This window comes from Apodemus sylvaticus, chromosome 1 (assembly GCF_947179515.1).
Source record: "Apodemus sylvaticus chromosome 1, mApoSyl1.1, whole genome shotgun sequence".
Taxonomy (NCBI): Eukaryota; Metazoa; Chordata; class Mammalia; order Rodentia; family Muridae; genus Apodemus; species Apodemus sylvaticus.
In genome coordinates this window covers 41,735,432-41,760,813 of record NC_067472.1, presented here as the reverse complement: position 1 = coordinate 41,760,813, position 25,382 = coordinate 41,735,432, and the positions used below count along the sequence as shown (strand labels likewise).

The 25,382-nt window shown below is 38.6% G+C and overlaps 1 protein-coding gene across 1 annotated transcript in view; it reads right to left on the bottom strand.

Annotated features, from left to right (window-relative positions):
• Positions 1 to 24,098, bottom strand: part of LOC127689150 (aldehyde dehydrogenase, cytosolic 1-like) — a 46,231-nt gene extending 22,133 nt beyond the window's left edge. Inside the window, exons 1-9 of the mRNA XM_052188480.1 lie at positions 23,968 to 24,098; positions 17,713 to 17,817; positions 11,999 to 12,139; positions 10,025 to 10,154; positions 8,527 to 8,588; positions 6,768 to 6,896; positions 5,522 to 5,635; positions 2,454 to 2,556; positions 1,165 to 1,349 (exon numbers count right to left, since the gene is read on the bottom strand). Of these exons, the coding sequence (XP_052044440.1) occupies positions 1,165 to 1,349; positions 2,454 to 2,556; positions 5,522 to 5,635; positions 6,768 to 6,896; positions 8,527 to 8,588; positions 10,025 to 10,154; positions 11,999 to 12,139; positions 17,713 to 17,817; positions 23,968 to 24,033 (1,035 nt within the window). The 5' untranslated portion in view covers positions 24,034 to 24,098. The remainder of the gene's footprint in view (positions 1 to 1,164; positions 1,350 to 2,453; positions 2,557 to 5,521; positions 5,636 to 6,767; positions 6,897 to 8,526; positions 8,589 to 10,024; positions 10,155 to 11,998; positions 12,140 to 17,712; positions 17,818 to 23,967) is intronic.
• Positions 24,099 to 25,382: the final 1,284 nt, after the last annotated feature.

The window sequence follows — 25,382 nt, the reverse complement described above, 5'->3', positions numbered from 1 at the left end:
TTCTTGTGTTCATTAAATGTGAGTAGACCTCCTCACCTTGTTAGAACAACTCAGTCTCCAGATAAGGTCAGTGTCCCCTGTGGGTGTGTGGAATACTGCCTCCAGTTGAGGATCACTGATTCAGGTCAGGATCCAGAGGCAGGAGTGAACTCAGAGCCACAGGTCCAAGAGCTTGAACCATAGAGCAAGAACAAAAAGAAACGGTGACCTTCGAGTGAGAGAAACAAAGACATTCATATTTACAGTGGATCTAACTAAGAAGAAGAAACCCGGAGACCTGGGAATTCCTGGCTTTTGACAACTAAAGAGAGAAGCCTGTCAGCAGCCCAGAAAACAAGAACACCAAGGACCACCTCTAATATCATTACATCATAGAAACTGAGGAACCTGCAGAAGATTCAGTAATGTTCTACTGCTTAGACCTGTAGAATGGCAACTGATAGGAAAGATTGGCTATGAGAGTGAATTAGCAGTCATACGGACAATTTTCCAGACTAAGAATTGACTGTAGGAATTAAGTTTTGCCAATTGACTGAAATGATAGCATTTAAAAATTTTTCCATCTTTTTGGTGTGTATATGTAAGTGTGCTGTGTAGGTGTGTGTATTGGCATGTATGTGAGCACAAGCAGAAGCAAATTCTGGTACATCTGTGTATACCTACATGTATAAAGGTACATGCACATGTGTGTGGATGCCAAAGGTTGACACTGGGTGTCTTCCTCAATGGCTTTCAGTTTTGTCTACTGAGGCAGGCTCCTGAACTCATAGTCCCAGTCTAACCAGCTAGCTCACCCTCTTGAATACTGGGATTTCAGATGTGCTCCTAGACACATCCAACTTTTATGTGAGTGGTAGTTCAGAACTCAGGTCCTCAGGGATATATGAAAAATGTTTTAGGTATTGATCCATTTCCCCAACACTTCTTTTGATGCAAAATTCCCCCATGTCTCCTAGAATGTTTTTAGATACTTAAAAAAAAAAAAAAAGGCCAACATAAAACCAAATCATGTCTTTGCTGTTGGAAGTTAGATTCTTTAAACACCAGATGAAGAGAATATCAGATAACAATGAGCATAAATAAGAAGTTATACTTACTCAATCAAAATTAGGCTTAAAAAATTGGTTTTCCATCTGACATGCTGTCATTCTAATGTTTACTCACCTGAGGACCTTGATTAATTTCTGAATTCAAAGGATTTCCAAGAACATATTTCTTGGCCCGCTCAACACTCCTCCTCACAAACTCATCATAAATTGACTCCTCAACGAAAATCCTGGATGCTGCGACACAAATCTGACCCTGGTGGAAGAACACTCCTTGGTGTGCAAACTCAACAGCACTATCCACTGCAAAGAAAACAATCACAAGAGAAAAGAACTATTTTCTAAAGAATACACTCACAATTATATTTCTCAGATGCAGTATGATAACAGGAAAACAATAATTCACTTGATTAGACATACTCAATATATTCCACCACGTAGAAGTTAAATAATAAATTAAACTTTATTTACAAAAGAAATGATAACAAGGGAAATCTGAAAATATGGTATATCTGGCTTCTGAAGAATGTAGATTTGATAATACCAAATATTATTGCAAATAATTCATATTTATTTCAATTTTAATTCTTCAGGCAGTCATATTTCTTTTAGGTGTCATGTTTTAAGTAGTTGACAAAGAAATCTGAATTACCTACTATGTTTAATAATGTCATAATATTATTGAATATTTTAGTCAACAGAAAGTGCTATTTTTCTGAAAATGACAAATAAAACTCACTACATTAGAATAAATAATCCCATCCTTACTCTACAAAAAAAAAATTCTAAAACCTAACTCAAGCCTAAATCATACAAATTCTTCACTTAGTTTAGATGGTACAACATGCCTACATTTTTATAATAGAATATTGTTGACTCTAAATAAAAATAAGTGGTATTTTTAATGTATGTGTCAATTTTATAAATGAGGAATATTCAATTCATGGTTGTAGAAATTTGTTGTGAATCTGTGGGCTAAGAGTAGATGTTGAAAGTGTAGTAAGAATAGATTACAGAGTGAAAGATTAGAAATCTTGTTAACCAAGCAGTACATTCAAATATCTCCAGTAAAGATCACAATAGTGACATCAATAAATTTCATGAATAGCAACTTTCTGTGATATGGAATTACCAAAAACACGTTTTAGATCCTAGATGCAGCCCATTTATGCTATCTCTGATTGACAATGGAAAATCGGAATCTATTCCAACCCAGAAAAAAAGTCGTATCTACGTTTAATTTATCTACATTATGGAACAATGTATAAGCCTTCCAGAGTTACCACAGGTGCAAGTTAATCCCTTTCATTTTGAAGGAGAGTCATTTGTAAGACTCTAGTTGACTGTGCGACAGTACCAGACATCAGGGGGAAGAAGGAGAGATGGTAATAAAGTATTTGTACTCACAGTCAGCATCTGCAAACACAATGCAAGGGCTCTTTCCCCCAAGCTCCAGGGTGACCCTCTTTAGATTGCTTTTTCCTGCAGCTTCCTTGATTAATTTGCCAACCTGAAATCCAACATTGCAAAGGAGGGAGCTTAGCATATTCCTGTATAGATAGATTCATTTAATACTTTCAATTTATAGGACACTTCTGCTACCATTCAATTTTATTTGGAAGAAACATTAAATGGTTTGGTTCAAGATCAGTCATCTTCAGCTGTAAAAGCTTCCATCATCAAGTCTAAAAATGCAAGATAAATCAGAAAGTGCTCATGGGTAGTAGAGCAGACATCTCAACTGTGAGAGGTGACTTCATGTGTGGGCAGGCATCAAGTCTGTAAGTGCTGACTTCATGTGTGGGAAGACAAGAAAATTTTCATTTTCATCAGAACTTCCTCTCTGCATTTGATCAGGAATACTCAGCAACACCTCAGGTGGTTTTCATCCCTCTAGTGACCTTCAGAAAACTCTGTCCATCCAAACTAGCATTCTTTCTGATCTGCCTCAATGTTGGTCCTTTATTTGGAATCAGCTCCTACCACAGATCTTTCTTAAGCCCTTTTCTAATAATTCTACATGGATATGATTTTTTCCCTCTGGTCTCCTGAAGAAGCACATGAAGAGGTATCTGAGTCAGCCTCAAACAGCATCATGTATATCTGTATTAAAATCCCAGATGAAAAAAAAAATCCCAGATGCCTATTTACCTATTTACAACAGTGGGTTCATTCCTCCTTCCCCACACCTCTGGCTCCCTCTTCCTTCCTTCCTACTTTTCTTCTTGAACACACAGTGGACAGAAGATGGAGAGAGAGAGAGAGAGAGAGAGAGAGAGAGAGAGAGAGAGAGAGAGAGAGAGAGAGAGAGAGAGAGAGAATAGCTCTGAGGTGTGGGGTTTACCTCATTCATCTTGAATCCCAGGATTCTCATTTCATCTTTAATTCTAATTTTTTTCAAAAAATACATTTCTTTTCTTTTGTTTTATTTTATTTTGGTTTTATATCCTTTCCTGTCTAGATTATTACCTATAAGAGTTTTTGGTTTTGATTTCTGAATCCTGGTTTAATTATTATTGATTCTGAATTTTATATATAGTGAGAGCACAATAGGCTAAAGTGGTTTTTTATGTTGTTTTTTCAGTGGTAACCTTTTTTGATTTTCTGGCTTTCTTTTCCTACTCTATATACTGCACTGTAATGAAAGGTCTCTATTTCATCAGAACAATACGATAATATTGTTGATATGGAGGCTGAACTGCTATTGTGTAATAGACAACAGAGAATTAATGTACGAAGATTTTTCACTCTAAAAGAACTGCAGGGACAAAAATGGAGAAGAGACTGAGGGAAATGAGGCCATCTGAGTGCTCTCACTTTTGCTGTGTGAAACTGTAGAAAGGAGGTATTATAGTGTTGTTCTTTTCAAATACAGAACCTCGTGCTGGGAAGGACTCTTCTGGTTTCTCAGACATATCCCTCCATTTGAACATAGAAGTTGCCTAGCCTTCTAATTCTGTTGTTTCTTTTTCAGAAGGTAAATGGGCATAGGAATAGCATTAAGGGAATGACAAAATAGTACAGAGTTGAAGATTAATTAAGACAGTCACATGATTAAAACACTGTCAGGCTCAAGGAGAGACAAACTGAAGAAGTGCCCTTATGATCTGAACTTAGAAGCTTCTCGCATCCACTTTGTAGATGGTGTAGGATTCCAGTCTTCTAGCCTGCCTCTTCCTTCTGCTGTGATCTCAGCCTTTCCTGCTGCATCATGATTGCTAAATTTATCAGCACGTGATTTTTTACAGAAAATCATGAATATGTGGTTGTTTTTTTCCCTATCTTGATCAGAGATTTACATGATACACTATTTTTCTCCTGTCTGTGAAAGACAAATACACAGAGAAACACAAACACATACATTTGAAATGATGAAAAAAGTCTTTTGAAATCAATTCTCTGTGAAGTTTTAAAATAATGTTGATGTGCCTAACTGTAATGATAAGGAAATTAACTTATTCTCAGTTCACTATTTAGAATATTTTCTCTTCAGTCTTAAAGTAGCTAAAACTAAAAATATTCCTTAAAACACCTTGAGCAAGTTCTATGTTTGAATGAGTTTTCCTTCCTTTGATCCCTCAAATAGAACTTTTTAAGTATCCATTCACCTTCTCCATCCAACTTGTTTCTTGTGACAGTGGCTTAGTCAGCTCTATCCACTTTCTCCTTTCATGCCTTGTCAATGACTCATGCAGTCTCTTTTCTGTTGGAAAGCTAAACACATTACAACCTAGTACAGCTTTACTTGAAACAGCATAATATCTACATATACATTTGTTCATAACAGAAACTCATGCAATTCAATGAATTATATGTTAAAACATGGCTTTGCTTGAAACTACATACTACCTACATATTCTTTTGTTTGTAACAGAAACTCATGCAATGCCCAGGATTATATATTCTGCACCTCTTCTTTTAGTCTCTTTGCTGAGTCTTATTATGGCTTGTTATGGTTGTGGCTGGTTCCTGATTTTCTACTTTGTATCTCTCCACAGAGGAGACAGACACACTGAGAAGTGAGGCTCTTCCTGCAGAAACATGGAAGGAAGCAGATTTGTCTCCCTCTCAGAGTATGCTCAGTAGACAGGGTCCCAAACAAGAAGCTAAGGACAGGACTGTACCATTTAATTTTCTTAATCAAGAAACAGTAATTCATATGAGTCACTGTGGTCCAATTTGTAATTTCTACCATACAGTTAGTTCATTAATCATCTGACATCCTCAAAGGCTATTTCTTCTCTAAGAGATGGTAGTGATTACACTAAAAACTTGTTTACTGTAATCATTCCAAATTAGTAACAAGTATTTTTTCTATCCAAAATATGTTCACTTGTGTTTCATAAACATATTTGGAGACTAGAATAAGGAACAAACAACTAAGCATCTTTTTTAAAGAACATGTTGGCTAAGAAACAGATGCAGAGAGCATGCATCTGCTTATTAGACATGAGAGTTCTGAAAAATGGCCCTACCTCTGTTGATCCTGTGAAGGCTACTTTGTCGATGTCCATATGAGAGGAGATGGCTGCCCCTGCAGTTGGCCCATAACCAGGGACAATGTTAACCACTCCAGGAGGAAATCCTGCCTACAAATTAAGAAACAAGCAATTAACAGATCAAAAATTTAATTCACAAAAGATGTAAGTGAGATATCATGTTGTTTCATATGTTCACCTTGGGAGTTCTTGTATCAAGAAAACTCATCAAGGCATATTTTTTGTTTCTTCATTGCTGTTTTTAATTTCTCAACCATATGAACATCCAAAGATCATGATACTGAAGGACACTATGCTATAGGAACAAGTCTGTCATAACTTGTATTAGTTGTTCCATGTTTGCTGCGATAAAAAATTGACTAAAATAAACTTGGAAAGGATGGGGTTTATTTGGTTGATAGGTTATAGTCCACCGTTAACGGAAGCCAAGGCAGGAACCTGGAACTAGGAACTAAAGCACAGACCATAGAAGAATGCTACACATTACCTTAATTTCTCTGGCTGGCTCAGCAACTTTTCTTATGCAGCCAAGGCTCACCTGCCTAGGAATAGCACTGTCCACAATGAACTGGGCCTTCCTACATCAATAAGCAAACAAAATGCCATACAGACATAGCCACAGGCCTATCTGATAAGGACAATTTCTCAACTGAGGTACTCTTTTCTTAGATGTGACATGTTGGCAAAAACATTGTAGCAACTGAACATCACTCAAAGGTTAAATTTTATAAAAGGAACTCAATTGGAAGAATTTAGGAATATATATTAAATTACCTATATAGAAAGGTAGAATTTATTGTCTCCACCAACAAAACTAGAAACATATTGGCATAGTAGCCTTCAACCTTTAGAGATATTAAAACTAATATAACCTTTAAATAGTTTACAGAAGCACCAAGCCAGTTATAACCTGGTGGTGAAGATACAGCTCAACATTTTGGCATTTGAAAATAAGGTTGTAATCACTCATGAACTTAAGTTCATGAAGTTTAAGCAATATAAGTCACAGTTTACACAGCGACTGGCTATAAAATTCTGATTTGTATGGACAGACTTTTGTGCTGACTAACAGACACCTCAGCCTTTAGCGCTGCTGCTTTCATCTGCAAGACTGAGCAGGAGCTGTATGTGAACAGTGAAGCTCACAGCACATGTGAACGAGGCCTGTAAGGTAAACTGGGGATCCAGAATCTACCTGCATATTAAGACTCAGGAAACTCACCTCTTTTATTAAAGATGCCATGTGAAGAGCTGTGAGAGGAGTTTGTTCTGCTGGCTTGACAATCACGGTGTTCCCACAGCTAAGGGCAGGGCCTATCTTCCAAATGAACATGAGCAATGGACCATTCCACTGAAAATCAAAATTGAACAATGGATTCTTTGCATCACTCAATACCCCCTTTGTTGTTAATGCTTGCCACCCTGATAAAAGGACAATAGACTTCAGAAGTTGTGTGCAATTGTCTAGTTTATTTTATATAACTTTGTAAAAGAAACTAGTAAATAACAGAAAGCTTAAAACCATCCATAGAGAAGAAAGGAACAGAGAGGAACTACAGAATTTAATCAAGTCCTGTTATTTTGAATTCTTAAGAAAATACAAAAAAAAAAGTACTGCATGGTTTCACATGTAGTTAAGCATATTATAAGTTACTCATGTTTTACATGTGTAAATGTTCTTATTTCCCCCTAGAAGACACTTAGTGTATTTTATTCAATATTATAATTAAAAAATTCATATCCAGGAGATTTTGTGTATATGTATGCTGAAGAGTGATTCCTGGACTTTAAACATGTTGAACATTTTCTTGAAATTAGAAACCTAGGATCAGCAAAGGATAGACAACACTGTTGAAGACACAGAAGTGTCACATCCAGAGGGTGAGTGCTTGAGTTTGGATCCTTGCAAACCAATTGGCTGGTTGTCAAAAGTCAGATACATGACTCCTTCTCTATTTAATTCATTCACCATCCATGAGTGGCAAAGATGATTCTTTCTACTTTAGAGGGATGTCCTCAGGATTAATCCAAAAATTTAGATCTGGGGCATAGTACATGCCTGGCTAACATGTGTGAAGCTCAGCGTAAGATTCTCCAAAACAAAAGAACAAAATAGGAGTTGCTAATATCTAGACTTATCCAATGCTACTTGCTGGTAGGGTGATGTAGATGTATTTGAGTGTTTTTAAGCTTTTGAAATAATTAGCATTTCCATTAAATACATTGATATTTAATGGAAATATTCAGTGTCATAAAACAAAACTAACTCTCATTCTGAAAAATATTAGGACACTTCACTCTATCTTAATTTAGACTTTTAAATTATGGCAGCTATATCTAGCCAGTGTCTTTTGTATTAAACTTAGAGGAAATCTGGTTTCATCCAGAATATCATTTTCTGCCAGAAGAATTTTGAGTACCCAATCCTGCTAACTAAAGGTACAATACAGGCCATACAGTTTTCCAGTTGTCATGGAGGTTCTTACTCCATTTTTTTAAAAAATATTTTTTCCAAGATTTGAACAATCTTTCTGTGTTACTACCAATGATGAGAAGTCTCAAGGCAGAGACAGAAGTGCTAGGACTGCTGGGTCCTGCTGTATCCTACTAAAATTGAGTCCCAGCACAGAGGAGCCATGATGATGTTTTTTTTTTTTTTCCATATGCTTATAAAGCACAGCTAAGGAAATCAGAACATAGACAATTTCCAAAGCATTCCATGAAGTCAATACTGAGGGCTTATGTGAAAAAACTGAAATGCCTTCCAAGGGCACAGCAGTACATCAAAGGGTTTTTGGACCAGCAAGCTCATATTCAAGAAGCTCAGTTTAGGGTGATAAGATTCAGGAAGTCACGCCTGTTGAATTTACTTCACACATAACCATCACATATGCTTCATTTGTGTGGGAATGGGCTTCATCACCAGATCAATGAAATTAGTCCCTTCTTTCCCATATTGGGAATCAAGAAGGAGAACTTACAGGGATGATTTGGCCACACACTCCAATAGGCTCACGTCTTGTATAAGTGAAAAGGTCTCCATCTGAAAAATAAAGCACACACACCACGTTAAAGGTGAAGGGCTATGTAGGCACTGCACGGAGATGTGAGGTTGGGATGAGTAGCAAAAGGAAAATGACAGATTCTATTTACAAAGCTAATAACATAAATGATGGAGCCCTCAAAGGGCAATTTGGATCTAAAGACTGAGGTATATGAATCTAAGAGACAAGATGGGAAAACGTGACAGACTATTAACTCCATTCCTTTTGTATCAAGATGTATGTCTTCAGCATTACCCTCATGCACGAAGTGATGCATGAGGAATGAGCTAGAAATGATGTCCTTTCCAGGTAAGGGCTAAACCACATGCAAATGATTACAATATTTCAAGTCTTCCAGGAGTGTGAACTTTTAAAAGAAAAATGATTTAAAATAGTAAAAATGTAAGCAGTCTTCCTACTAACAGAATTGTTGGTTTTGTATCTTTTACCTACCTAACACAAATGCAATGTCTTTTAGTCTATGGAAAACAAATAAAAACAAAAACAAAAAATGGCTTAAGTGAAACATGGTTCTATCCCATCTGGATTTGGCCAAGTCCTGTGCCTTACCCTGATGTGGTTCCCTGAGAAAATTTGTCGCTCTGTTTTGTTCTGACTTCCACAGGAGCTTACTGCTACCACAGCAAGTACTGTTCATATCAGAAACCACAGGTGCTTTAAGCAGTTTCTTCTATGTTTCCTAAGAGTGGAAAAAGAGCCACGAAACAGCCCCCTTCATGGTACCTCTGTGTTCTCATTCTTATCTTCTAACTTCCTGGTGACCACCTTCTATACTGAATCCTCCAGTTAGCTTGGCAGTGTCCATCATGGACAGCACTGGAAGTGGTTTATTTGAGTTCCTAAAGACTTTACAATTCAGATGTGAAACTGATTTACTCCATTTCAAACTGGTTCTTTCTTCACATGGAATATTCATCATACCTGTACTAGTACTTGCCTACCTTACTAAGAAATACTTATACAACATTTCCACAGAAAGATTGTTAACTCAGCTAGAAATCATAGTCTCATCTTGTTTTGAAGCTTTTGAAATCCATTGTTGTGAACTGGGTTGTTGAATAACAATGGTCTAAGTACACCAGGCATGAACAGGCACAGATATGTCTTTATGGGAATGAAGCTCAAATAAATAATTTCAATAGCCATCTTTGAAAAGTTTCAACCCTGAAACATCTCACTCTAGTTAGTCATTGAAATTATGATACTGTTCTTACTTTAATACTGTCTCAATTATGCACATGTTGACTCCTAACAGAACTTCCATCATCATAACTGTGTTGGTACAAAATGAAGAGAAAAGTAATTATTTACCTAATTGATTGATACTTCTATCAGGGAGAATTTGAAGGTACTCAACTCTGCAACAGTGGCTTCTCCTCTACTACCATGCCAGTAGTTTCCCAAATGTACTTACCACTTGGTATCGTTTGGCCGTGGATCTTGTCGGCCCAGCCTGCAGCATACCTTAATGCTTTTATGCTCATCTCTAAATCCATCAGGTATGCATGAGCAAAGACTTTTCCAGCATTCATTGATTCCATTGTCTGGGAAAAAAAGAATATCAAAGTCTAAACTAAACTTTCAACAATGAAAATTGTTTCAAGAATATACAGTGAATGATTTTTAGCAGTTATATACTAGAGAGCTTTAGAAATGTAAGGAATCTTAATTCTAGTCATTTTGTATTAAACACTTTGAGAAATAGTCAAACAACTTATTTCTGGTCGCATAGCCAGATCCTGGTGGGAGAGACTGTAAGATTCTGACTGTCTGATTCTGGTCCCTTTTCTGTCAGGTTCTAAATGTGTCCTGGTTAAGCAGTGTCTAAGGACTGGTCACAGAAGTACTCAGCTGTAAAAATGACTGTTAGTCTCTTTGTTCTATCAGAGTTCCAGTTAAATTGTACATGATATCTGCCTCTGGCAACAGTTTGCTGTTTGCATCTATTCACAATGTCACATTAGTTATCATATTCTCATAGAAATAGTCACTTCACACAATTATAATGTGCATTTATGTCTATTAACACAATTGTAACACTGGCATCTTTTATTATGGATTTACCATAGTCAACTATAAACCTATTTCGGAAATTGTATCATAGTTATTTCAACAATGCCTCCCCTCAGAACTCAGGGAACCATGCAGTAGAGAAGACAGAAATAATGCAAGAGCCAGAGGGAATGAGAACACCTCCTAAATCACCTGAACTCACAGACACTGAAGCAGCAAGCCCAGTGGCTTGATTGGTCTACATCAGGTCCTTGGCATAAGTGACAGCTTTTAGCTTTGTATTTTCATAGATTCCTGTGAGAAAAAATGGGTCTCTGACTCCTGTGTCTGCCCTTCAGATTTGTTTCCTCCTGTCGGGTTGCCATGACCAACTTTGATATGATATTTTCTGTCTCATTAGTTATATTTTATCATGTTTGGTTGTTATCTCCAGAAGTCTGTTATTTTCTAATGAGAGACAGAAAGGGGGTAGATCCACAGGGGAGGAGAAAGGAACTGGGAGGAATTGAGGGAGGACAAACAATAACCAGGATTTTTGTATGAGAAAAGAACCTATTTTCAAAAGAAGGAGGTGGGGGAAATTCTGAAATTGCACATTTTCTTATCTAGCAGTATCTTCTTTTCCTCTGCCATTTTGTGCAGACTATTTAGGATGCTTTGAAATCATACATTTCAGTGGGTGCTCACAAGCAAGATGCACAGGTTTGATACTGCCCACTACTATCCTAAAATTAAATCAAATCTGACTTTCTTTATATACCTGTTCTGCTCTCCCTGTGGTTCTCATGCTGATGGAGGAAGTAACACTTTTGACTACACAATTAAGACAAAGGAAAGAGCTAAGCTGTAAGAAATGCTCATTTCTTCCAATAGAATATCTCAATTACTATGCATTTATTACAGAGGTATGGCTTTTACTTTTACATGTTTTGAACAATGCAGAATCCTCAAGGAATAAATGTTTATTAATAATTGGTGAATTGCTGATACTTTCTAAGAAAATTAAGGTGGGAATCTCATTGTCACTTAAGAGTCTAAAGCTAATGTAATTTATTCAGAATTGAACCTGGGTACCACTTTGTTTTCAATTGACTTTACTAAAATTCAAAGCTGAAAAGACTAGTAAATGTATCCTCCACCCATGATGGAAATCTATAATGACTTCTATAAGTATTAAAATGAAAGTATATAGTCTCTGAGAGCATAAGAAGGGTTTGATAAATATAGTGAAACTGGATTCTGGATTCTGAGTAGTTCTAGAGAAAAGCAGGAAGGTTGTCTTCATATTCTTTAAACCAGACTGGCTGGTCAGTTGAAACACTGAGTGCCCTAGGGAGCTCTCCCATGTTTCCCATTGACCTAGATGGATTCTCACCGCCAGCAGCAGCCGATCTCTCTCCATTAAGTCAGCCAGCTTGTTCAGCAGGCGGCCTCTCTCTGAAGCATCCATGGTGCGCCATGGGGAGCCAATCTGGAAAGCTTGTCTTGCGGCCTTCACAGCTTTGTCAACATCAGCCTAGAAATCACAGATCAATCCATTCAGAATATTCAAAATACTAGATGAGCAAATATAACATCACAACCTTATAAAATACTACGCAGTCCTCACCAACAACAGCTCAGTCTCTATACCTCACCATAAGATGGTGAGATGGTTTCCCTTGAAGTAGTTAGAATATGTTCCAGTTGTCTATCAAATAGCTAAACTTTTAAAATAGAGATCGTATATTTTAATGGTTGTCACCTTATCCTGTAATGGGATACTTTATTTTATTTGAAATAATGTTCTAGTTAATTTTCACACATTGGGTCATTTGTTTCAGAAAATGCAATGGGACAAGTTCATTCCTCCTTTTACAAATGGAGAAGATGAAGCAAAAAGAGACAGGAGATCTCAGGACTAATATATTGGTGGTAAGCCACATGCCCTGCCTCATGGTGCTACATCTGTCATGCAGAACTTCATGTCCACAATGATGCACAGCCTGCCTAAGAGACACACAAACTTTGTGACAGATGTATAAATATATGAGCTTTGTGTTGGATGTTTCACGTTCAAATCTAAGCACTGTATATATGATAAGCGCCTTATTTCCAAACTGTGTGCAAAGTCATCCACTCTAGTACCTTTAGGCCCTGATTAACTAGAGAAGATGATTTCCTTTATTAATCATATACTGCTTAATAGAATTAAGTCCCACCCATACTGCTTAGCTTTCTTGGTTTTGCTCACATACTTTTATGACCACTGAATTTCTCTGTTAGGTTTCCTGAGCTACTTCCCTGCTAAACGTTTCCATGGTCCCTCCATTCCTTGGTAGATCCCTTATTCAGACCACTCTAGTCTCTTCCAGTGTACTGTCAGCATCTCTGCTCCTTCGGTTGCTATTTCATGTGCTTTTTCTTCTTTATCTAATCAATGGCAAATAGCATGTATGGGAAGACTATTTTGTCTATGGGAATCATTGGTTCATGGAACCCCCATACATCCAGATGATCAAAGAAGCAGTGGGCTTCATCTTTTTTGTAATGAGCCTTGAGAATAATATCACAATGGTTTTTAAAACCACGCAGTGCAGTTTAAACTAGTGTTTAAATGCCACTATCCAATTATAAACACAGGCCTCCCTTAGTATTCCAGAAGAACATTTCCCCAAGTCACTGAAAAAACAACCTGAAATCATGAATGGTAAATGTGTGTAGTATTTACAAATAACCCACAGACATTCTTTGCATAACTCTACTTCTGATGCTGTGTACAAAGTCTAGGTAAGAAGTTGGTAAATGGTACTGTTTTAGGAATAATAGCCAAACTAGTCTGTGCACTCAGTGTGCACACATCTGAGATATGCCTCTTGACACCCTCTCTGTCAGCAGCTACATATTTCAGATCCCAGGATTGAACTCACCAGAGTGGAATCTGTGGATGCAGCAGATGCTCCACTCTATTCTAAACTAACACATGTTGTGCCACAACAGATTTGAGGCATTTTTTTCTTATCTTTAAACTCACAAAAAGCTGTGTATGTCTCATCTTCTATGTGGCAGACATGCCAAATGCTCACAAGGTAGAGTTAACTGTGATCCTAGAGTACCTGGTGTGAAAATGGCTACAGTATCCTAGTCCATTGTAGCACATCCTTTCAGCCTTTCTATCCTGGACTACATAGATCTTTACTGCTGTACATTGTAAACAGCCTCTTATTCATTCTCTTCTCTTCCCACTATCTCCATAAGGCTGCCAGGCTTAATCTTCGTGTCATTTATCTTATCGTGTTCCTTTGTGCACTTGCAACTGCTGGCTTCATCCACAGTCTTAAGGGCAAAGCTCTCTGTTTGGTTTTCAAGGTCCAACATTTTATGACCTGACTTTTCTTGGTTAGACTTCCTGCCTACATTTCTCCTTCTCCTTCTCCTGCTCTCTCTCTCTCTCTCTCTCTCTCTCTCTCTCTCTCTCTCTCTCTCTCTCTGTCTCTGTGTGTGTGTGTGTGTATGTCGCTCTGCCTCTCTCTCCCTCCCTCCCTCTCTCTCTGTCTGTCTCTCTCTCTCTCTCTCTCTCTCTCTCTCTCTCTCTCTCTCTCTCTCTCTGTCACCCACTCTCTTCTTTGCTCCTGAAATTCTCTTTGAATATACAATGATCTACCAGCATAGACTTTGCTTTCAAAGTCTTCCCCAAAGCTTGGTTCAGTGTAACGGTCAAGTTCAATAATCACCAGAAAACCACCTCAATGGCAAATGATAATCAAGAGCCATCTAAGCACCAAGAAGAAAGACAAGCTCTCTTTGACACAAGTTACTATTATACTTAGGTATCATGTGCCCTGTTTTAACTGATAAGGAAGGAAAACTTATGCTAGTGAAACACAGCAGAATTTGAACCAACATTTTATGCTACATCTGACATACACATTCAATTATGTTGGCAAGAATGATCAATAGGGCTGTTTTACTAAATATTCATTGCTATTGAGTTGCTCCATGTAATATACAATAGTATTTTTATTCAGCCTGTGCATTGGTCTATAAGAGTACATTTTATTGGCAGCTTTTGACTTGATTTTGGGCAGAAGGATGACTGTAGCCCCTAGGTGGATCCACAAATTCCACCATCTACAACTTATCCACCACAGATTGATAAATTCTTTACTCCTGGCAATAGAATGTGAACCATCCTATAAGGGTACTGGGAAGAATTAAAATTATGTGGGCAAGTGGACATAATAAAATGAAATAATAGAAAGTATTCCCAAGAGCGTATCAGATACCCAGGAAAGAAGGAACTCCCTTGCTTGGACCCCATAAAATAATGGACACCAAAGACTGAAACAGCATGGCCTCTGAATGAGCTATCATCTGATATTTGGGATCTGTGTCAAAGATGAAGGACTATTTGACTCAGCTGGGTCTCTGCTGTTGAAGCAGCCTCCTGGACTGCCAGCTCATGCACACATTTACCTCTCTCAAATGCCATTTCCTGCTCTAGACCCAATTTGTCATCTGACTCTAGCTATTCTTCTAGAAGTTCTCTCAGCACTGGTATGGTCCCTTACAGATTCTTTAGAACCCATTTCTGAACCTCTTGATCTATACTGACAGCTTTGTGACTTGTATTCACTAGCAACTCATATATTCATATACAGAAGCACAAAGATATTTGCTGTGTGATATGTGATATGAAAATTAATGTTAATAATACTGGAATAACAAATGTCATTCCCCTCTTGCAGGCTGCTAAGGTGGTTGGCTTTGATGCCAAATTCCTATAATTTAAATGGCTACATCTTGTAAATTTTTTGTTATTAAATATAGTTTGGCAGCATGGAAATACACAAATATTTATTTATGTTTTAGATAAGGCACATAACCTCATACAACTTATTCTTATTGATATGTATAAAAATAATCATACTTTAAGGAATTGTTTTCCATTATGTGACAACATTTTTGCATTATCCAAAACTATTAGTGACAAATGTTTTTATTGCTTGTAGAATTTTTTTAACTTCAACATGCGCAATTTCTAGATTTTTGTTCAGGGGCTAGCATTTTAAAGATATTTTGGAATTAAACAGAAAACAGTGTATAGGTTAACTTTGACTTGCTAGCATCTAATCATATGGACTGATGAAAACAAAATATTCCAGTTTTGAGGTCAGAGCCCGTAGGCTGAATGTATATAGACACTTAGAATGAAAGTGGGAAGTCAAGAGACTCTTAACTTAGTTAGGGAGGGTCTGAATGCTTCCATCTCTCCTGGAATGTATACCCCCATATTAACTTCACTGAGAGATGGAGAAAAATAGTAATCTGATCAGTTTCCTTTCACACCTGTCTGCAGCACTTACTTAAATGGCAATTTAGTATTATCCCTCCAATTACAGATTAGCTCACGCCCCAGAATTAGTCAGTGTTTCCTAAAGGAGGAACTGAAGTGAAAAAAATCCCTTCCCACCCACAGGCAGGCTTTACTTTCTAACATGCATTTGCTCTGGCCCCTTCCACACCCTTGTGATATCATGAAAGGCAGGATGTGGCCCGTTTGCAGAAGCATTCTGCTGTAAATGGATTTTCCAAAACCAACCTTTAGCCTGTGACCTAATGAGTCAGTCTAGCATATCAGGTTTCTTGTGACTGTGCACTTTATCAGGTTAAGATCTTTCACTAAGTCATGGTAGCCAATCTTCATTATATTCCTCACAAATTGTTTCAGAATCAACTATTTAAAAATGCAAGTTGTTTAATAATTCCAAAAAGGAGATACGGATACAGGAATGTGATTAAGAAACAAGCTCTTGCTTATCACTGACAATTTCCTTAGAGGAACCATTTACCCCGCCAACCAGACTGGCACTGTGACATGACTTGCACTATGGCTGGGTATGGATTTGTCTCTTTGATCTCTTCTATAGGAAGAGCAGTTGTACTAAGCACAGAGCAGATCAATGCTCACAGGAAAGGTAGTGGGATCATCACCTGCTTTCCTTTCTGAACCTTAGGAAGAAGGTAGACCTCCCTGACTGCCCCAGCAAAGTCTCAAAGTTTCTACTGAACCCAGGCAGAGAATTTTGTATTTCTGGTGCAATTAATCCCATTGCCAAAGTAAGATGTCTCCTAGGAGCTAAGTATTAAAAGTTTCATCATTAAAGCATCAAGGATATGACGTTCTGTTAACTGGCATCAAATAGAAATCAGACCAGTGTTCTTTCACACCTGTCTGAAACACTTTAATAGATATTTAGGTTTTTTTTTTCTTCTAATTATCAATTAACTCATACACAGTCTTCGTGATAGTCATTTTTTATCTACATGGAGAAAGAGTAAGCAGCTGAAAGTCTTAGTCTATGCACCCTAAGTATATTTGCACCCTAAGTATATTTCTATTTTAAAACTTTCCCCATACTATTCAAAACATTTCCCATATCAAACGTTAATGCTAACCCTTAGGAAAAGAGATAAGTTATTTAATAGTTATGCTTCACTGTGTTACTGTAGCCTCAGACCATTGGTATTTTGGTTGCTATCCCCCTCTTCTCAATTCCCAGGTTACATTAGAAACACTAACATCAAATCAATAGCCTGAGGTTTGTTTGTTTGTTTGTTTATTAAGTTTCTTTTTCTCTTAATTTTAGCTTCTTCGGTTCTGTGTATTATGGATATTTACTCTCTACCAGGTGTACATGTGGCAAATTTTCTTGATAAGAACAAATGAAAATGTACCCAATTGCCTGAGCAGTCACCTTCTCACGTCTTTTTTTTTAATTCGATATATTTTTTATTTACATTTCAAATGATTTCCCCTTTTCTAGTCCCCCACTCCCTGAAAAGTCCCATAAGCCCCCTTCTCTCCCTCTGTCCTCCCACCCACCCCCCCTTCCCACTTCCCCGTTCTGGTTTTGCCGAATACTGCTTCACTGAGTCTTTCCAGAACAAGGGGCCACTCCTCCTTTCTTCTTGTACCTCATTTGATGTGTGGATTATGTTTTGGGTATTCTCACGTCTTTTGTTGAATTTTTAGTGGGCTTTGAGTTCAAAGTTTGAGAAACAAAGGCTCTTGATGCAAAGTGGAGCTGAGGGTGCTGGGCTCCTTACCTTGTCCCCTTCTTCCACTTGGCAGATGACCTCCTCAGTTGCAGGGTTAAGGACAGGAAATTTCTTGCCACTCACTGAACTGTGCCATTCATTGTTTATGAAGATCTGTAGAGATGCAGCAAAGACATAAAAAGCATTTAAATACATTGTAGGTTTGAGAGTCCTATAGAATAAAGTTGAGGTATTAAATGTTACCTAAATGTGTGTCTTTCCCTGTCTCAAAAATGTTCATGCTGTGCCATTTAACAGCTCTAGATACATAGAGGTTAGACACTTGTGAATTGTCTTACTATTATGTCACAAAGTCATAGCGTCTATGAGAGATTTCCTTAGATCATTTGGAAAAGTCTTAATTTCAATATCTGCACCCTGATCTTCAGTTTCATTAAAAACTATTTTTAATATGCATTTAACTCCACTCCTTCTGTATAAAGAACAGCTTAGTTCTGTAATAGGACCACTGTGAGAACTTTGAAAGAAACACTGTAGTTTATTTCCTGTGTGCACAAAAATTGTTATTTGCCAATGAAACATTTTTTAGCATGAAAAGTATATCACTGAGTGAGTTAAATTCTTTAAAAAGATGTGTATTTTTATTTATGTATATGTGCATGCCTGTGTGCATTTTGTGTACCACATGCATTGTAGGTGCCGGTGGAGGCCTTAGAGGCTTGACCGCCCTGCCATTGGAATTACAGAGTTCCTAGTCAATTAATATTTAAGAAGTGTGCAATGAGAAAGGTAAGTGAGTTACCAAATCCTAGAGACAAAACTCTTCACACCTGAATTCCTTGGAAAGAAAACTCAGAACTTCTCTCTAATGAAGTCTTTGTCAGAACATGACTGTGTAAGACAGATTGACAGAAAATTAGGACAAAATAAGAAGAGAATGACATAGTGTGATACAAATTTGGAAAAATGAGGTAAGAACATTCTAGAAGTTGGAAACTATGCACAAAAATACATTGACCTAAGATGGCTAATATTAGTCAATCTTCATGAGCCAAAGCCTGCCTCAACTGTTTCTTACCCATTGGGGTTATCTGAACATACTTTACCCAGGGAGTGTCACTATCAGGAGATATGGCCTTGTTGAAGAAAATGTGTCACTGTAAGTGTGAGCTTTGTGAGCTTCCTCCTAGTTTTCTCCTCTTTGCTTTTAGAACAACATGTAGAACTCTCAGTTCCTCCAGTGCCATACCTTCCTGGATGCTTCCATGCTCCCTGCCTTGATGATAATGCACCGAACCTCTGAATCTATTCACTAGCCCCAATTAAATGTTGTCCTTCATAAAAGTTGCCCTGGTCCTGGTGTCTCTTCAAAACAGTGAAAACCCTAAGACACCAATTAAATATGGAGACTGTTTATACCATCCCAGGAAATGGGACTTTTCATTATCCTATATCAACTGTAAGGAAGCAGAGACATGTGGAGGTGATAGAGTTGACAAGGGGTCCTGTAACTTCCAAAGGAGGTGCTCATGCAAAAGCTTGGGAGCAGGGAAGAAGGACACCTGGAGTGTTTACTCACAACCCCTAAGGGGAAGGACAGGGAGATGCCAGATACACTTGGACTTAGTAATTATAGAGGCTTCAAATACAAAAGCTTTTGCATTTTACAAAAAATAGTTCTTAAATTCCATTTCATCTACCCCATCAAAGAGGAATTGAAAATGAGCCCTAAAAAGATGATGCTTCAATGGCTTGCTTTGTTTGGAGACAAAAACACTCTTAAGGATAAGATTATACAACTCTCTAACTATAGGTGTTTTTCTTTTTCTTTTTGTAATTAATATGCTTATCTGTTCCTTTCCCAGTAAACCAAACACTGTTAGAATAAGAAAACAAAAAACAAAAAGTTTTTAGTCAAGAGAATACACTCCCTGCCCAGGATGAAGAGTTACCATTACAGTTGGACTGGTTCAATCTCTTTGGAAAAAAGACCACCCCTAGGAAACTGGGCTCATCTTAAGCCAAACTAAGTGATAAGTGGAAAAAATAGTCCTTTAGTGGTATGCTGTACTTTCCCTTCCCCCAAATCCCCACCCCCAATGCAGAAGTTTAGACCATGTTTGTAGGGTGCTAAGTCTGATTACTCTTTGAGCTATTCAAAAAAAAAAAAAGAAAAAAGAAAAGAATAACTTTCTTTTCCCTTCTTTCTGAGCATACTTTTCTGAACAGTTTATTTTTTTTCCTCCCAACATTTTGGGCTTTGCAATTCCTTTCCTGAAAAGGTCCCTGCCTGTAACATGGCTCCTTATTGGCCATGGACTCTACTTTCCTGCAAGCTTGAACAGCACAGGTGCTCCCTGCCCTCTCCTCTTCTTCCCCTGGTCAGCTGCTGAGGTTCTAAAGCTGTCATGCCCTGGGTTTTCCATTGAAGTGCCAATCAATTTCATTTGATCTCATTCTAAAAGTATTCCACTAAAGATACCGGGAACCACCCACCCCAAGAGATGAGCCTACATTTTCGAGTATCGAGACCGATTTGGTTCTTTCTGTAATAAAGAAGAAGGGTAAAACCATAGGGAAAATAATTCAGAAATTAAGACACTGGTCAGGCAAAGCAATTTTACAAGTACTTCTAACCTTCCCCTTTCAAGCTTTGCAATCAGGAGCTGAGTTAAATGATTGTTTCCACTCCTCTTAGGAGTGGAAATGTAGTACAGGTCTCCAGCGGGAGATGCAAAGGCATACAGAAAGCCTCATTGAGATTTAATTGTATACACAAATAGTGTACTACAAAGTGTAAAAATCCTGTAACCAGCACATCAAGAAAATACTTACAGAATAGACCAAATTTATATAAAATATACATAGAGAAGATGCATAGAAAATAAAAACCCACTGAGTGGTGTTGCTTATTATTGACTAGGGAAGTACTTGAACACTGTCTTAGTCCAGGTTTCTATTCCTGCACAAACATCATGACCAAGAAGCAAGATGGAGAGGAAAGGGTTTATTGTGTTCACACTTCCATCCTGATGTTCATCACTAAAGCAAGTCAGGACAGGAACTCAAGCAGGTCAGGAAGCAGGAGCTGATCCAGAGGCCATGGAGGGATGTTTCTTACTGGCTTGCTTCCCTGGCTTGCTCAGCCTGCTCTCTTATAGAACCCAAGAATACCAGCCCAGAGATGGTACTACCCACAAGAGGCCCTCCCCCCTTGAGCACTAATTGAGAAAATGCCCCACAGCTAGATCTCATGGAAGCACTTCCCCAGCTGAAGCTCCTTTCTCTGTGATAACTCCAGCCTGTGTCAAGTTGACATACAAAACCAGGCAGTATAAACACCAATCGAAAATGTAATTGGTTCTTAAAACTTAGGTTTGTCATCCTTCCAAGATGTGCTTATGCAATGTCTTCGAAGTAAAGAGGTTTCTATCTGGAAACTCTGTGTTAAGGAGTTGCTAGTCCTGTGTTTGTACATGGAACATTAAGGAATACCTCATTTTCCTAGTACTTTTACCTTGATCTTAATTAATAAGAGCTAAATGAAACAATTTGGACAAAAGATAGTTCACTTTAAAACTTCCTTGAGCTACACACACACACACATACACACAATCTCAGCAAAATTCAAAAATGACAAGTTGAATAAAGGAGGTGGGGTAACCCGACATGAAAATACCTTTCCAGTTGGAACCATGCAAACCAATCTCTTCTTAGTGATTACAAAGCAACAGTATAAGCTGGGTTGACAATTCTGATCTTCTTAAAATAGTTTGAACATATATATTTTGATGGGAATTTCTTCCATGTGAGAAAGACAGAGGGCATGAGACTGGCATCTGTGGTACATACAAACTGTGAGCTGTTGGAGATTGTGGACAAACCACATTTTTTGCATTCTCATTTGTCAGTATCTAAATTGAAAAGCATGTTTCTATCCAGTGAAACCTGGTGAAATCATGACTCAGGGAACTTCTAGCTACTTGCCGGCCATCGCCAAGACTCACTCCTTGTAAGGAATAAATGTAAGCAATACAAAAGAAATTACATGACTGAGTGTGAAATGTGATAAGGTAAATGCCCTGACTCAGTGAAAGCCCCAATTTTAATTGACTGAAAAGATACCATGAAGACCAAGTCTGGTGTGTGTGTGTGTGTGTGTGTGTGTGTGTGTGTGTGTAGCTCAAGGAAGTTTTAAAGTGAACTATCTTTTGTCCAAATTGTTTCATTTAGCTCTTATTAATTAAGATCAAGGTAAAAGTATGGGAAGGGGAGATGATAAATCCTAGTGTTAAAGTGGTGTTGAGGGTCTGAGCTGAAAGACACTTAAAAGCCCTGGCCTGGCAGCTAAGGTTTGGTTCATTCCTGAGAGCTCAAAAGGAGACTCTTCATGTTGAGACTGACTTCATTGCCAGAGCCAGCCCATTTCTGGACCAAGGCTCCAGCGGGGATCCAAAGCAAGATGAGGAAACATGGCAGGCCTTACCTGCACTTCTATAGGAACTAGGCTACAACACTAGACTAGAGGTGAGTGTGTGTGTGTGTGTGAGAGAGAGAGAGAGAGAGAGAGAAAGCATGTGATCCCTTTTCTCTTTGTATTTGTTCATTGTTGCTTATGAATAAATATTAGCTTAACTTGATTCAGTCATTGGTACTTTCTTTCTCACTCTCAGCTCCATCCCTAAACCTGACTCTTGGCACTCCTCTATGTAGACTTGGTCCTAAGGAAAGAGCCCATAAGCCAGGAAGCTCCCTCAATTTGGGTGCTTTGGAAAATGCATAAAGCTTCAATGTTTCAAGGCCACCTCCATTTGCTCAAAGGAAAAAGAAATAACTGATATCATCAGGCTCTCCTCATTAACTTTAACACATTCTGGTTTTATTGTTTAGTTCAGAAGTCATAATGACTGTCACCAGAGTTGAACAATTAGTCTCTCACTTTATAATCTTCATACCATAACATGGCTGATTTTAAGTGACTGTCCTAATAATATGCATGGAGGTATGTGTGATATTGATTTCTTAATTTTGGAATCCTAGGATCTGTGACAAAAGTAGGCATTTAACTATTCAGTAGGCAAAATTAAGATAGCGCCTCAGGACCACCCAGCTTGATCATTTGCATTTCCTGGCTGCAGATTTAGAAGCCTGGCTCAGGCTCCTGCTCTGTGGCTCTAAATATTTATCAGTTGACAATGAGTTCTCCAACAACAGCAAAGTTGCCTGGAGAAAAAAAAACAAGTACAGTTTACATCTCATAAAAGGAAAAGTAACTCAAGTCTACTTGAGAGTTTTAGCAACAGCCTCCAAGTCACTGTGCCCTCAAATATATGGTCATATTATCCTGGTTAAGTGTGCTTGAGAGAGAGAGAGAGAGAGGCCCTTCCCAGATGCCTGGCTCCTTCCTTCTAGTAAGTTCTCTTGTTTGTCTGTCTCACCATTAAGTGCCCACTGCACAGAGTTAACAGAACACACTGGTTCACTGCACTCTGGCTCAAGAACCTTGAATACAAAAGAAAATCCTTCCCTTGGATATATGTCAAGAGATAAACTTATGAGCAGTTCTCTGTTGCGGTTTAAAATTTATTTAAAATTTACTACTTAATCAGGCCACTAAGGTTGCAAGCCTTTTGTCTTCCTGTTTGAAAAGAGCTCTTAAAGAGGCTTCAACCTACCTGTGCTTTAACCAGCGCCCCCCCTCGCCCCGCCCCGGAAAAGTGTAGCTCATAAAACAGTCACCAAACTCGACACTACAACAAGAAGTGTGTACCAAAAGTAGCATGCCATGGCTGTCTCCAGAGGGGCCCTGCCAGAGCCCTACAAATACAGAGGCAGAAACTAGCAACCAACTATTGGACTGGGCTTGGGGTCCCCAATGGAGGATCTGGAGGGTGGTCCCGAGGAGCTGAAGGGGTTTACAGCTCCATAGGAAGAACAATGACTTCGGACACGCAGACACCCCAAGACTCCCAGGGACTGAACCATCAACCAAGGGGTACACATGGTTCCAGCCAAAACTGTGGCAGAGAAATGCTTGTTGGGCATCAGTGGGTGGAGTGGTCTTTGGTCAGGTAAAGGCTCAATAGAGGCCCCAACAAAGGGAAACAGAGGGGGAGGGAGGAGGAGGAAGGGGAGGGAGGAGTGTGTCTGGTAGAGGGTCATATACATGGAGGCAGAGGGTGGGAAGAGGGGTAGGGAATCTTTGGGGAGGGGGGCTTTTGGGAGGGGAGGAAATTGGGAGAAGTTTTACCATTGGAAATGTAACTGAAAAAGATACTCAATAAAAAATAATAAGTGACTTACCTTGGTGTGTTGAATCTTCAAGTCGGCCAGCGGGGCAGGGACTGCAGGTTGTGCAGGGGAAGACATTGCTGGTTTGGATCCTGGAACACAGGGTGACAGGCTCTGCAAACTGGTTCTGAAAGAGCACTTGTTCCTGTTTATCTACACTCACTAAGGGTCATTTGCATAACTGGATATGATTGGATGGGCAGATCAGGGCGGGGCAGAAAGGGCACAGCTCCATCTGGAGGCTGTTGGCAGAGGAATTAATCTACCAAGCCAAATCTGTGTTAAGGGTGTGGATACAACTGCTGTGGACACTCAAAGCCAGTTATAATTTTCTGGACTTTTTAAGACATTTTATATTACTGCATAACTTTTCCTTCTCTGTGATAGACTGACTGGAAAACAGGAAATTTGTGAAATGAAAAAGAAAAGTCTTTTCCTCAGAAGGAGCTAGGGTGAAGGACCGTGAGTCTTTAGGTCAAAGCTGCCAGAATATACAATAACCCAGGTCAGGATGCTCCTGGAGAGAAAGGACCTCTCTCTAGGGTCTGCTTTTGGCCACCTTTAAATTTTCAGCCAATCAGGTCTATTTTCTGTCTGGCTAAGCAGACTTAGTGTGAAATTGAATCCTCAAATTGTCTTTGTCTTTTTGGTGGGAACAGAAAACTGTGCATGACTTTTCAATCAGAGTTCACTGTTACTCACAAACCCTCAAAGATCATTATGCCAAGGTCATTTGTGGAGATTCTTTTAGAGGGAAAGTAATGTCGGATTTTGGGAAGGTCTCTACCTGTGAATTCTTACAGTAAGGCAGCAGTTCTTAACCTGTGGGTCATGACTCCCTTGGAGGTTGCATATCAGATATCCTGGGCATCAAATAGTTATATTACAGTTCACAACAGTACCAACATTACACTTATGATGTAACCCTGAATTAATTTTATGGCTGGAGGTCACCACAACATGAGGAACTGTATTAAAAGGGTCTCAGCATTAAGAAGGTTGTGAACCACTGAGCTCTACTAGAATCTAGGACCTAGAGCCTAGACAGTGTACAAAGAAAGACTGTAAATAGCACTCCCTAAGAGTTTGAACTCTGAATGTTCTGGGAACTTGGTAAAGGACAACTTTTAACTCAAGCGTTTTCATTTTGAATACAATGCTTCTCTGTATTGAAGCTTCAGCACAAGATATGGAAGGAACTCAATACCATTCTTAGGATGCTCTGGTTAATAAGAATGGGCGATAACTTCTTCACAGGGAAACTGCCACCTCCCCCACCCCTGACCCACATGGAAACAGGAACAGGGGTTTGAGGAACCTGTTTCTCTTTCTGCCTTGGTCCTGGCTCCTCATTTTTTTAAAAACAGAGAATAATACATTTTATGATCACTACCTTGCAGTAGAAGGCTGAAATCTTACTTCAGACA